The sequence below is a fragment of the Sinocyclocheilus rhinocerous genome, unplaced genomic scaffold (genome assembly GCF_001515625.1).
Source record: "Sinocyclocheilus rhinocerous isolate Xijiao unplaced genomic scaffold, SAMN03320098_v1.1 scaffold476, whole genome shotgun sequence".
Taxonomy (NCBI): Eukaryota; Metazoa; Chordata; class Actinopteri; order Cypriniformes; family Cyprinidae; genus Sinocyclocheilus; species Sinocyclocheilus rhinocerous.
Genome location: NW_015647449.1, coordinates 67,643 through 81,555, shown reverse-complemented (window position 1 = coordinate 81,555; position 13,913 = coordinate 67,643). Strand labels below are relative to the sequence as shown.

General features: G+C 41.2%; 1 protein-coding gene across 6 annotated transcripts in view; it reads left to right on the top strand.

The window, feature by feature from the left end:
* The window catches only part of LOC107709150 (E3 SUMO-protein ligase RanBP2-like), a 35,362-nt gene extending 22,323 nt beyond the window's left edge, over nucleotides 1–13,039 (top strand). For all 6 annotated transcript variants that reach the window (XM_016513562.1, XM_016513565.1, XM_016513563.1 and 3 more), the window contains 8 exons: nucleotides 2,978–3,157; nucleotides 3,337–3,414; nucleotides 5,253–6,092; nucleotides 7,649–7,735; nucleotides 8,584–8,747; nucleotides 8,823–9,096; nucleotides 10,023–10,357; nucleotides 12,350–13,039. In XM_016513562.1, coding sequence (XP_016369048.1) covers nucleotides 2,978–3,157; nucleotides 3,337–3,414; nucleotides 5,253–6,092; nucleotides 7,649–7,735; nucleotides 8,584–8,747; nucleotides 8,823–9,096; nucleotides 10,023–10,357; nucleotides 12,350–12,658 — 2,267 coding nt within the window. In that variant the 3' untranslated portion in view covers nucleotides 12,659–13,039. The remainder of the gene's footprint in view (nucleotides 1–2,977; nucleotides 3,158–3,336; nucleotides 3,415–5,252; nucleotides 6,093–7,648; nucleotides 7,736–8,583; nucleotides 8,748–8,822; nucleotides 9,097–10,022; nucleotides 10,358–12,349) is intronic.
* Nucleotides 13,040–13,913: the final 874 nt, after the last annotated feature.

Below are 13,913 nucleotides of genomic sequence, written 5' to 3'. Positions count from 1 at the left end.
AAAGGCGGGGCATAGAGGAGAAACAATAATGTACAGTATGTGGAAAATAATGTGTTTTTTTAACCTTAAACCGCATAAAAACATTTCATTACACCAAATACACAAAATAATGGTCTTTCTATATGACCCCTATGACCCCTTTAAAATTTCAGTAGAATTTGCAATTGGGGTGCACCAGTGGCTTCAAAGTCCTCCGCAGTGTCCGCAGTGAGTGTCTTGTAAAGTGATTTCCCATTTTAAATGTGCACATAGGCGCAATGATATTACGCAGCGCCTGAAAATAGTCCCCAGCTATGTAACTTCCAACGTTCAGGTGCTGCGTAATATCATTGCGCCTGCTGCACCCATGGTATGGCAGCAAAGTTCCTTGATTATTACGCTGGAATGAGAGTATAGTTCCTAGCCATATCGGCCTAGAAAATCGCAACTTTTCATTTTCCGTCGGTCTTAGTACACGATGTAACTACAGAAGAGTCAAGTTTTAAATAGGAAAAATATCGAAACTTTTTGGTCATTTTTGAGCGAGATGCTAACGGTCTAATCAGATTCAATGATCTATGCTAGGCTGAGTGGATTCGAAAACGGTAAAACTCAACTGTTTAACTCTAGGGCAGTTGGAAAATGAGCCTATTTTCAAAAATAGTGGAGTGTTCCTTTAAGCTTAATATCTCCGTGTACAAACTATGGTTTGATGAAGAAATCGTTAGGTCTTGCAGAACACCGTTATGGCATCCAATGATGATCAAATATTGTTTGGAAAATTCTTCCCTACATTGAAGTTTCTGCAAGTTGCTGGACTTTGATTGTCAGTGTGACTGGTGGAAGCAGTGCCGCTTTGATTATTTGAGTAGGTTTTGAGTCTTAAGCGCTATTTGCACGGGATTAGTATTACCTGGTGACCTCCAGTCATTTGTAATAATTGCCTCTATACTGCATTCAATTTAACAGTGAAAGTGTATGAGTGATAAATGTGTGACAATTAAAAATGAATACATCTCTGGTTTTCTAGAAGCCACTGTTTTAAGTGAGTTTTAAAGGTGTTGAATGTAGGACACTCTCTTATTGGGAGGGGCAAACTATTCCAGAGTTTACCGCCTATTATTGACAATAGTTTTGGTGTAATGGTGTAATGACAATGCCTTTTTATCAAAAGTTTTTATAGCTTTCTTAAATAGAGATTCAATACTTTTAAGAGTAGTTGTGCTAGTTAATGACCAATTTGTAAAACAATACTCAATATGTGAAAAGATCATAGTATATAGGAACAACTTGGCAGCTTTGGTGTCAAGAAACGGTCTAACTTGTTTAAAATTCTGCAAATTGAATTTTACTTTATTTGCCACCTTTTTTACATGACGTTTAGATGTTAAGGTGGAGCCATATGTGACTCCTAGATACTTGAAATCATTAACAATATCAAGCTCCTGTACTCTAAGGAACACATTAGAATGTGACACCTTCATATTTTGTTTGGTAAACGCCATACAAACTGTTTTTTTGGTGTTTAGGTAGAGACATGACTTAGTAAGCCAGTCATCAATGTGAGCCATTGCAGATGTAAGTGTGGATGCTATCTCTTGGTAGTTCTTAGCATATGTAAAGATTACAGCATCATCTGCATACATCTGAACATCAACATTTTTACATGCCTCTGGCAAATCATTTATATACAATGTAACAGATAATACTAACCCATGCGAATAGGGCTTTAAGATGTGTTTTTCAGTCACTGACAGAAGTTTGTTTCTTCATCTACATAGTTTCAGATTAATTAAATGGAAGAAATGCTGAGTTTCTGCTGAAGAAGCTGTGGCAGGTGGACAGTTCAAAGAGTAACACGCTTGTTTTGTTGCTTTGTAAGGGGCTTGCGTGAGCTCAAACAGTAGATCATCATGGCGCTAGCAATGCCGAGGTCATTTAATTAAAAATAATTGTTGATATTTGCGCTGAATATTTATCCTGAAAACTTTTTTTTGAGACCACATTCACACGCTGCTTTGAAATAAGGGGGAAGACACTAAACGAGAGCAGGGATCTCTCCCGCTCTTTCCAGTGAATCACAGCACGCGTCACATGAGCTTATTTTACGTAACTAGAAACAGAATATTTTTGATAGATTTGACACTAAATGGAAGTTCCTTCTATTTGTTTTCTAAATGCATGTACTAGATGTTATTGTGAAGGATTCATCTATAGGGGATGGGTGATCTTCCCAAAATATCACGATCTTGTGACGCACAATCACAATCCACGATCTGAATCACAAACTTCGTGTGATCTTGATGGCACACAATGGTTTCAGTATGAGCAACCTGAAAGAGATGCAGCGAGAAGCGTTTGTGGTGTATGGACTTTTGTCCTGTATATTGCAGTAAATGATTTGGCAGCACAAGTAAATATATTGGAAACCAAAGTCATCGTTCACTCATTTTCCCCATCAGCATGTCACTCAACTCTTGTTTTCCCTTTGTATTTAAATGTGGCTCATCGTGAGAGAGTCCGTACTGATGTGTGAGGAGCTGACTGATGAGTGTGAGTGACGTATGACGGCTGTAGGTTTGATGAGTGTTTGCATGTGTGTGTCTTTGTGGAGTTACTGATTTAACGTTGGCTGTGAAGTGTGTTGACAATGAAACGGTCAGAGTACTTTAGTCTGCTACATGCTTTGACACTTGTTGGTTTGAAATGACTCCGATTGCTTTTGAAAGCGCTTCTTCAAGAGATAGTTCACCAAACAAGAAAACTCAGTCCAGACTTCATTCCTTCTGTGGAACACAAACTGAGATCATCTCAGGGTTTGTGTGTCCCAGTACAGAATAAAGTCAATGGGACTAATGTTGCTCGGACCCCAGTGACTGAAACCATCACATTTGCCTGAGAGCGAGTAGATGACAGCAGTTTCCGTGTTGGGATGAACTATCTGTTTAGCAGTTGTTGTTGCTTTAGTTAATCTAGTTTCTGTTTGTTTATTGCTCAGTTTCCTCTCCGTCAGAGCAGAAGAGCAGCGCTCAGGACGTGTGTGATGATGATATCGAGATCGTATTTGAGCTTAAACCATCAATAGAGCAAGCAGAGCTGGCTGCCAGTCTGATGCTTCCTCCTACGTTCTTCTGTTACAAAAACCGTCCAGGATACGTCAGCGACGATGACGGCGATGGTAAGATCCACACGCTATTTAACGGTAAAACATATGACCGAAGTCCAGTTTAGTTCATCAGAGCTGCACTTCTGTACACTGTCATTGTTAAATCTTTAACAGTATTCACATCTTCTGATTGAAGTGTTTTGTGTCACTGTGAGAAAGGACTAACCTCAGATTCACACCGCTGTTTTCAGATGAGGATTTTGAGAGCGCAGTGAGGGATCTGAAGGGGAAGCTGTATGCGGATGGAGCTGATGGAGCGTCTGATCACGGTAGGTTGCTCTAGACCAGTGGTTCTCAAACTGGGGTGCGCGGAGGGTACTCGCAGGCAAAATATATAAACTAGGGCTGTCAGTTTAACGCGTTAACTTAATTAATTAGTTATAAAAAAAATAGCGCGATTAAAATATTTTAACGCATTGGCCCCGCCCCCAAACATTTCATACAGTTGACTGTTCACAAAATATGATGCAGGGCAACAACTCCATAAATGCAGTTATGCCCTAAAATTCAAGATATTGGAGCAAAAATGCCCCTGTATGAGTTTTTGTCTCATATTTATATCATACGATATCACACGAGCAGCGAGAGCAATAGGCTATTAGTGCTGATTTTGTCCCGAATATCACAAGTTTAAATGTGATTTTATACAACAGTTCAGTGAATAAGAAGTTGATATTGTGTTATATTATAAACTTTCATAGTATGAACAAACAATACTGAGATGTTTCTCAAATTATCTTCTTTTATGGTCCATAGTTTATGTTAGGCCGTTGTAGCCTAAATGTTTTTGTGTAATAAATGTTTTTGTTGAATAAAATAAAATATTTCTAAAGCAACAATTTGTAATGTCTACTTGATACTTTCTCATTTAACACAAAAAATAACTTTAAATAATCTTTTGTGGGTATTTTCAGTCAAATTTATTTTGCGATTAATTGCGGTTAATTAGATTAATTAATCAAAACATCATGTAATTAGATGAAAAATGTTAATCCACTGGCAGCCCTAATATAAACACCTGCCTTCTCTAGTGCAGTGAATCTCAACCTTTTGGCGTACCGGACCCCAGTCCAATTCAGAACCATCCTCAAGGACCCCCAGAACAAAACTGACTCCTCTATGTATCATTTGTGTCTTTGTACCAAATACAGTCAAGTATAATTCAAGTTAGCTGATTTGTCCAGTATTTGGCCATATCATCAGCTATATTGGATTTTTCTTTCATGGGAACATGTCATGTCAAAATATACAAAAATTCATACTTTATACGGACCCCCTGGCCTTAATACAAGGTAAGGTGGCCAACAGGTAAATAAATGTAGAACTGCACTGTTTGCTCACGCGCATCAATCAGAGTAAACGTGAGAGATGTTGAGACGAGCACGACGCTTGCGTACCACATGATGCTCGCTCCATTATGGAGTAAAAGAGGAGAAATAATAAAGTGAATGGGGCAGATAGGTAAGCTAATGAGAGTGAACGGAGAGGAGGGTTGTGTTCGGGAGCAGCCAGAGATCTTTAGGCAGGTGAAGAGAGTGAGGTTAATGCGTGCCGTTGTGGCTCCCGCTGGTGAAAAACCGCGGGTTATATATGAAGAGTTTATTCGCAAATACAGATAACTCAGTTTTTTTTTTAATTTTCAAAAATCATGTTTTTTATGATGTTATGAAGTTTTTGTGTTTTATTGTGTGTTAGCTGTATTTTTTTGTTGTTGTTTTTACTTACTCAAAATAACCAAACTGCAGTTTGATTGAGATTAATTGGAATGCACGATGAAAAAACATGATTTTTGAAAACTGTTAAAAAGTTTTACATTTACAAAAAGAGTTCTCATGTGCACGTTTTTAAGATATTTAGTATCTAGTGTGAGAGAGCGGGTGCGCGACTGTAAAACGTTTGAGAACCACTGCTCTAGACTACTCTAGTTATCAGGGCTCGACGGTGATGTCCGCTCGAGGCCAAAGTGGGAGAGTTATGTACGTGGTGTCAGGTGTAATTGACGTCAGATTATCCTAAGAGTTTATCACACACACGCAGCACTAATGAGCTCTGTGTGTGTTGGTCCGTTCTCTCATGCTGGGCGTTTCATCAGAGCTTGTGTCTGCAGACTCGGAGGTCAGTCTGGTGTGGGAGAAGCGGCCGACCTCAGACGAGGAGCAGCGAGCCAGACGCCTCCTGCTGCCTCCCACCTTCCTGTGCGGCGTCAGCAGCGACTCCGAGCCGGAGGCAGAGAAACCAGACGACTTCAGCGCTGAGCTCCAGAAGCTGCAGCAGCAGGTGACGAGTGTTTCTGATCTCCACATCGCTGTGAGTCCGGTCTGCAGCACAGCACCAGCTCTGGACACACAGGTGAAGCCTAAGCCTTCCCATGATGCAGCAGATGAGGAGCAGCGAGCCAGACGCCTCCTGCTGCCTCCCACCTTCCTGTGCGGCGTCAGCAGCGACTCCGAGCCGGAGGCAGAGAAACCAGACGACTTCAGCGCTGAGCTCCAGAAGCTGCAGCAGCAGGTGACGAGTGTTTCTGATCTCCACATCGCTGTGAGTCCGGTCTGCAGCACAGCACCAGCTCTGGACACACAGGTGAAGCCTAAGCCTTCCCATGATGCAGCAGATGAGGAGCAGCGAGCCAGACGCCTCCTGCTGCCTCCCACCTTCCTGTGCGGCGTCAGCAGCGACTCCGAGCCGGAGGCAGAGAAACCAGACGACTTCAGCGCTGAGCTCCAGAAGCTGCAGCAGCAGGTGACGAGTGTTTCTGATCTTCTCATCGCTGTGAGTCCGGTCTGCAGCACAGCACCAGCTCTGGACACACAGGTGAAGCCTGAGCCTTCCCATGATGCAGCAGCTGTGGACACGAGCAGCGGCGGAGCAGAAGAGCGTCAGACTGACGGCAGCCGTCCCATCGACCTCTCCACCAAGAGAAGCAGTGAGAGCGACAGCACCGCTACAGGTGAGTGCCAGTCAAATCTTAACAAGCTTCTCTCAGAGCAGTCTAACTCCTAATATTAACTCCAGTCATCATGCGAAATGTTTGCTTTGTGGTTGCTGAATAAATGCACTTCTGCATCCTCTGTGCTGCGAGATCCATGTCTGGATTCATGTTTGTATTTAGTAGCAGTAAACAGCGCAAGCAGCTTCGGGAAAGAAATCAGACTGGCTGCGTGACACTTATTACTATTATTTTTACTCCGAATATCTCAGTAGAGATCACTAAACTGCAGCTGACATGTTTGCCAGTGTTTTCAGCTCAGCAGCACTTCTGTACTGTAGAGAGAGCGCATGCTAATGGTTTTAATGAGGAAAGCTGTATTCGGAGGATTTAAACTCTTGACGTCTGGCACCCATAAGCATGAGCGTCTATGGAGGCTTGCTGCCAAAGCAAGATAATGGCAATATCAAATAAAAAAAGTATTTTCTGGATAAATAACCAGCAGGCAAATATCGTGGCTATAATTAATCAGGACCAGCAGAAATCCTGATAATAATTAATGTGTGTCCCTGGAGCACAAAAGCAGTGTTAAGTCGCTGGGGTATATTTGTAGCAATAGCCAACAATACATTGTATGGGTCAAAATTATAGGTTTTTCTTTTATGCCAAAAATCATTAGGATATTAAGATCATGTTCCATGAAGATATTTAGTAAATGTCCTACCGTAAATATATCAAAACTTAATGTTTGATTAGTAATATGCATTGCTAAGAACTTTATTTGAACAACTTTAAAGATGATTTTCTCAATATTTAGATTTTTTTGCACCCTCAGATTCCAGATTTTCAAATAGTTGTATCTCAGCCAAATATTGTCCGATCCTAACAAACCATACATCAATGGAAAGATTATTTATTCAGCTTTCAGATGATATATAAATCTCAATTTCACAAAATTGACCCTTATGACTGGTTTTGTGGTCCAGGGTCACATATATGATTAAGCATGCAGCCCTTTATTGTAATCACAAGCAGATAATTTTCATGCTTAGTCACAGAACTCATGAACGTATTCTTTCTCGGTACATGGAGAGATTTGTCTTGGAGTGTAAGTGATCTGTTGCATGCACCCCTTCAATGTATTTTGGCATCTAGCTCAAAATAGAACGGCTTTCAACAGATCAATAAACAAAATGATTATGTATAAAAGTCAAAGAACATTCGATGCGAACCCAAAAAAGCTGCATCTAGCTTGTAGGCCTAATCGTTTGGGTATGAAAACACAACAAAATACAAATCCATTTGTCTTACATAGTGCAGAACATAGTGCAGCCATTAAGTTGCCCCAACAGGGCATTGTGATTTAAAAGGTTAAATGAAATGTATGTATGTATATATATATGATACCATAATAAACCATGATGCAGACCCAGCCGTGAGCTTTCAGGAACATGATCATCTGTAAGCTGTGTTCAGAGAGGACCGGATAAAAGCACATGAGCTGTGAGTTAGTGAGCGAGGAGCATCTGCTGAATGCTGTTTAGCGTGTGACGTGAGTTTTTGCTGTCCTCCTGCAGGTCTGTCTTTTGGATTCGCATCTGCGGGTGGGTTTTCATTTGAAGAACTCGCAAAGACTTCGGGTGAATTTGCATTTGGCAAAATAGGTGAGTCTCTTTACCTGTTCACCAGTGAATATAACTTAAAACTCATTCTCTCTGCTTGAGAGTGAAGGGTTTTTTAGGGTTTTCTTGGGCTTGCTGGTGTGAACTGCTGCTCTCATCAATGTGAAGCCTGAGGTCAATATTTACACTGTTATAAATTACATTTTGGTTTGTTTTCCCCCAAACTCAATGACATTCTTTAAGAGCACAGACACAATCATACAGCACTTCGTTGATTCTGTGCTTAAGCAGAAAACACTGCTTGCTGTGTGAGGTGTAATGTGTTCTGTAATAATCAGTGTTTGTACCTCATACTGTTAATGCTGTCTAAAAACACAGGGCAGTGTTATTTATATTCTAATCTAAGTTCATCTTTGTCTGACTTTTGAGAATGCTTTCCTAAAGCACATTATAAGGTCTTGTTTGTTTTGCTTGTTTTTAAAGACCTACACATATCTGAATGTTTGAGAGAAGAAAATCAAATCTCAACTTTAAATCCATGATCTGAAAAGTGAATGATGAACAGTTTTCATGAAGACGTGCTCATTTCTGCATTTCATAATCATGTATTTTCTTGACAGGCTGAGTTTTCTGATGTCTTGTAAGCGCTCAGCGCTGTTGTCTAAAAGCTTGTGACTGATATCAAACATTTCAAACATTGCTGTAAACATCTGATCCCATAAACAAGCTCTTCATAATGTCTGTTTTGTGAGTGTGTCTGTGTGTGAGTGTGTGTTCACTGGCAGCAGTAATATGAATTAGTATTATGAGAGGGCTAGTATGTAATCATACCGCTGCTGTCAGCATTGATATTAGGAGTATGCCGTTTCATCATGTGTTTATTTCTGCAGATGATGATTTCTCATGGTCAGGCGCAGGAGCCACAGTCTTTGGAAGTACAGGGACACAAAAGGAAGGAGAAAAAACAAGCCATGAAGCAGAAGAGGAGGGCTGTGATGAAGAGACGACTCATAATGAGGAGGTCCACTTTGAGCCGATCGTGTCCCTGCCTGAGGTGAGTGTTTGCTGTGATGCTGGTAGCTGTGCTCCTCGTGTCTCTGGAGAAGTGTGACGTGTGCTGATCCTGCAGGTGGAGGTGAGGTCTGGTGAGGAGGACGAGGAGATCCTGTTCAGAGAAAGAGCCAAACTGTACCGCTGGGACCGCGAGCTCAACCAGTGGAAGGAGCGCGGCGTGGGAGACCTCAAGATCCTCTTCCACCCGCTGAAGAAGAGCTACCGCCTGCTGATGAGACGCGAGCAGGTGCTCAGAGTCTGCGCCAACCACAGCATCAGCCCGAGCATCGAGCTCAAGCCCATGAACACCTCGGCTAACTCTCTGGTGTGGACCGCCACAGACTACTCAGGTGCAGCCCTCGCTCCTCGCCTCACACACACACACATGCAAATGAGCACAGTACCTTCAAAATGATATATGGCTTGTTGAAATCGGACAAAAAATGACTGAGCTACAGCCGTTTGAAGACGATAGTCAGCAGAGTTGATTTAGAGAAAAATCAAGTTAAAGATTTCAAAGCAAAATCACCTAGCAGTGATGCATATTTTCCTCCATTTCTTGTTTTAATAATAATTACTATATTATTAATCACAATATAGCTGTCTTTTATTTGATCTTTGTCATTAAAAATAAGAACAAAGATGCAAATAAACAGTAGTTTATCTTTTCTTTGAATGTATGATTAACATTGAGATCTATATTAAGACCTGCTGTAATGTGTGGATTTAATATAATGTTACGCTTCAGATTTTTCCCCAACCATTCACTAAACGTTCGTGTAAGACATAATAGATTATGTTTGTGTGAATCTCGCCAAGACATATTTTACAATGATGTACTTTATAGTGAGATGGCTTGCTCTCGGAGAGGCGCGACCGTTTTGTTTTCATCAGCATGGGTTTGAAAATCATATTTCACTGGTTTGGACTCGTATCATGAAGAATTCAATATGAATATTCACAAAGCTGGAATGCTGCACTTTCTAACAATAGACCTGCAACTTGTGATGAGAAGCAGCGCAGCAGAGAAGATGATACTCCTCTCAGAAAACATACAAATATAGATCATTTTAGATGTTTAATCACTATTTGGAGCAGTGGGATCGCTAGAAGAGGGCTTAATCAACTCGTTTTTGTGAAAACCTCAAATTCGACCAAAACTGACATTTTTCACTTCTTTTGCCTGCAGCTCAAAATAAGACACTTTTTTTTTTGCCAGCACGGGTCAGATCTCTCTCCCGCCGCTGTCCTCACGTCTGTATGTTTGTCCACACAGAGGGAGACGGGAAAGTGGAGCAGCTGGCGGCCAAGTTCAAGACTCCAGAGCTGGCGGAGTCCTTCACACGAGCCTTCACAGACTGCCAGAGCCGCATGTGTCAGACTGACGCCGCTCAGACGTCTGCCGCCGAGGCGCTGTCTCGAGGCTCCAACCCTGTGGTGTTCTTCGACATCGCCGTAGATGACGAGCGTGCTGGGAGAGTCGTCATGGAGCTCTTCGCGCACCTCGTGCCCAGAACGGCGGAGAACTTCCGGGCTCTGTGTACGGGAGAGATGGGCTTCAGTTACCGCCGGTCCATCTTCCACAGGATCATCCCGGACTTCATGTGTCAGGTGAGGACACGCTGATATTGTGCAAACTCACTGATGATGGGTTCTATACCAAAACAGCATGAATATTCCTTTACATCAGTGCTTTGAAATAGATTCTCAATGTCAAAACGATCATCGTGCAACTGCTACCTATCAAATCAACACATAATGCATGTCTGTCAGTAATAGGGTTGGGACAATAAATCGATGCATCGCGAATGGAGAAACGATTCTGCATCGATTCTGAGATTTTCCGAATGCATCACGATTGATTCTGAGCTTAATTTTTAACAGCAGATGGCGCTGTGTGCTTTAGAGACTGCTGCACTCTGCTTGCTTCCAGTTCCTTACACACACACACACAGCACTTGAACCTAAAATAATCATTCCTACAGTTTGAAAAGGTTGAGGTGAATTACAAGGGTGTTCATAGTGGGCTGTGTTTACATTAGTCATAATGTCATAATGTTCATAGTTTACATAAAAGCCAAGGTTCAAGTACATTTAACCACTTGCAATAATAACGCACAAGCACTCTTCTTCATGAGCATTTGAGTGTGCGGTTAAAAACTAGATCAGAGCGCCATCTGCTGTTAAAAACTAAGCTCAAAATTGATTCCAGAGAGAATTGCGATGCATTCCCAAAATCTCAGAATAGATCCATTTTTTCAGTGCTCATGTTAACGGATCAGAGCGTTCACACTGCACACGGTTGCGTTCCAGGAGCGGTGCGTCTGCAGCAGGGCAGAGATCGAGTCCGAGTCTGTTTCTGCTGTGCTGCACGCGCCCAATTAAAGTGACAGCGCATTGTTCACGGTGCATATGAAGATGGATTGACACGAAAATGTAGTAATTACACCATAAATGCATATAATTAAAGCCTACTGATTCACAGTCAACGCGCATGACTTTTTGGTTAGGTTTAAAACAAGGAAAAGTGCTCTTTTAGATGAACAAGACAATATGTGTCCCTGGAGCACAAAAGCAGTCTTAAGTCGCTGGGGTATATATTTGTAAAACATCCCATGTTTCGGTCGTGACAGTAATGCTTTGGTAGCGACCACATCACATTACAGAATTTTAGCTCACATACTACAACTATTTAGAGATACAAAAATTCAAAAAATCCTTATTTCCCCCAAATAAAGGATTACGTGTTTCGCTTTTGATGGCATGTTTTGGTCGTGACTGTTTTGGTAGTGACAATTTTAGATACTTTTGAACCTAGCTCAAAGATGCTAATCAGCACATGGTTATCTAGTAACATTTCTGAACAGTTATGCGCATATAAAAACTAAATGTTATGGAATAACTCCCAAAAAAGTGTGCTTAATTGCAGAAAAAAGGGGTTTGGTAGTGACGTTCCTTAAAGTGACACAGATTTTTATATCTACTCACCATGTAGCTATGAGAGAATGGGACACAGGAATATTTCCCGATCATACATTTAGGGGTGTAGTTAAAGCCAGTCTCAGTCAATCGGTAGTGACATGAAAATGCGGGACATTTATATTTATATTATATTTAAATAATTTTTTACAAGTTGAAATTTAGGGGTTAGGGTTCAGGACGGCCACCTCCCAATTGAAAGTACCCAATAAATGATTATTTAATATATATTAAGCTTACTGATATTTTTAATATTATTGTGGGTTTCAACAGATAATAGAAGGATCTTAGTAAACATCTAAGATTTGAATACTTAAATGCTTTTTAAATGTGTTTTTTTGGTTGTGGGACAGCAGTTTGCACCAATTCTGTAGAATGGCCCATTGACAAAAAATCTAGTAGCATCTCAAGGAAAGTAAAAGGTCTGCTTGGAGTAACTGAACCTCTGGAGCGAGACGGGTCATTATTGAACATTATGAACTAAGCTCATTAAAAATGAGATGCAAACAGCTGGTCATGGTGGCGGTCTGAAATATCTAGATTCTGGATTGTTTCTGCTCCTAGCTGTGGTTTCTGATTTAAATAACTCAGGTGTGTGTGTGTTTGGGTCCTGCTGTCTCTCAGGGCGGTGATATCACCAGCCAGGATGGGACGGGAGGGAAGTCCATCTACGGAGGGAAGTTTGAGGACGAGAGCTTCGAGGTGAGGCACACGGGGCCGGGGCTGCTGTCCATGGCCAACCGCGGCAGAGACACCAACAACTCGCAGTTCTTCATCACCCTCAAGAAAGCAGAGCACTTGGACTTCAAGCACGTGGCCTTCGGATTCGTCAAAGACGGCATGGATGTGGTGAGGAGAATCGGAGAGCTGGGCACTAAAGACGGGAAACCCACGGAAACCATCACCATCTCAGACTGTGGACAGATTTTTTGAGCTGTTCTACACAAACTACTGTTCATCATGTTTGAGACCGTGTTCCCTGAACTCTTGTGTAAATCAGAACTTGTATACGCAGTGGTTTTATTTTTGTCCTGTTTGTGTGTTAATAAAGTGGACAGCACTAGTTGACAATAAAATTAATGGGAAAAAAAAGAAAAACTTTATTTTATTACAGAACTTGTTTACCCCAGAGTTTCCTCACATTTACAGGGGTGTAATTGGACAGAATGTGAATCTTTTGAAGACTTTCTTTGTTAAATGTGTGTATTTGGTTGAAGATCACTTCACTGACACGAGGTCCCACACAAACACAGCCATGTTTCTTGCCACTTTGAATTTCTTGAACATAAAATAAACTTCTGACAACGAGTTTCACTATTTATTCAAAGTGTGTCATCATTGATGAGAAACTGTGCATGCTGTCAAATGCTTCTGAACCAAGTGAAAGCAAAGCTGCGGTTTCTCCTTTAGTTTTGACAAATCTTTCAGGAAAACTGGTAGCTTAAGTTACCTCGGACTAACCAGCAGTGATGTCGGGAGTTAATATTCCTTTGTGTGCACTGCAGTAAATGCACTCTTTAATTAATTGAATTGAATTGAATTGTTTATAAAAGGCTAAATTAAACCTTTTAGAGGCCTGGGTACTTTTACAGTGTTTTTATACACTTTTTGAAGTTGAAAGTTTTGAGTTTATGAAAACGATAGTTCACCCCAAAATGAAAATTACCCCATGACTTTGTTCTTTCAGATGAATATAATCCGAGTTATATTAATGTCCTGGCTCTTCCAAGCTTTATAATGGCAGTGATTGGTGGTTGAGATTTTGAAGTCCAATAAAGTGCGTCCATCCATCATAAAACGTGCCTCACACGGCTCCGGGGGGTGAATAAAGGCCTCCTGTAGCGACTCCATGTGTTTGTGTAATACAAATATCCATATTTAAAACTTCGTAAACCGCTAACTGTTGTACGTGCTTTCAAGAGAGAGTGGTGTAGCATAAGTTCCGGTGAATAGTGACAAACACCGAAGCGCAGTGAAGAGAGCAAAACAAAACACTGGTCGCGAAGTAGAATTACAAGACGAGGATTTGCAAAGAAAAATGTTGGAGGATTTCCTTTGCTCCTGGTTCTCGTGAGACTAGCATATTCTCACCAGAGCTTATGCTACGCTACACCTACGTCATCCGCCGGAACGGCACTCTCTCGTGAACCTGTGTACGACAGTTTATAAAGTTTTAAATATGAATAAT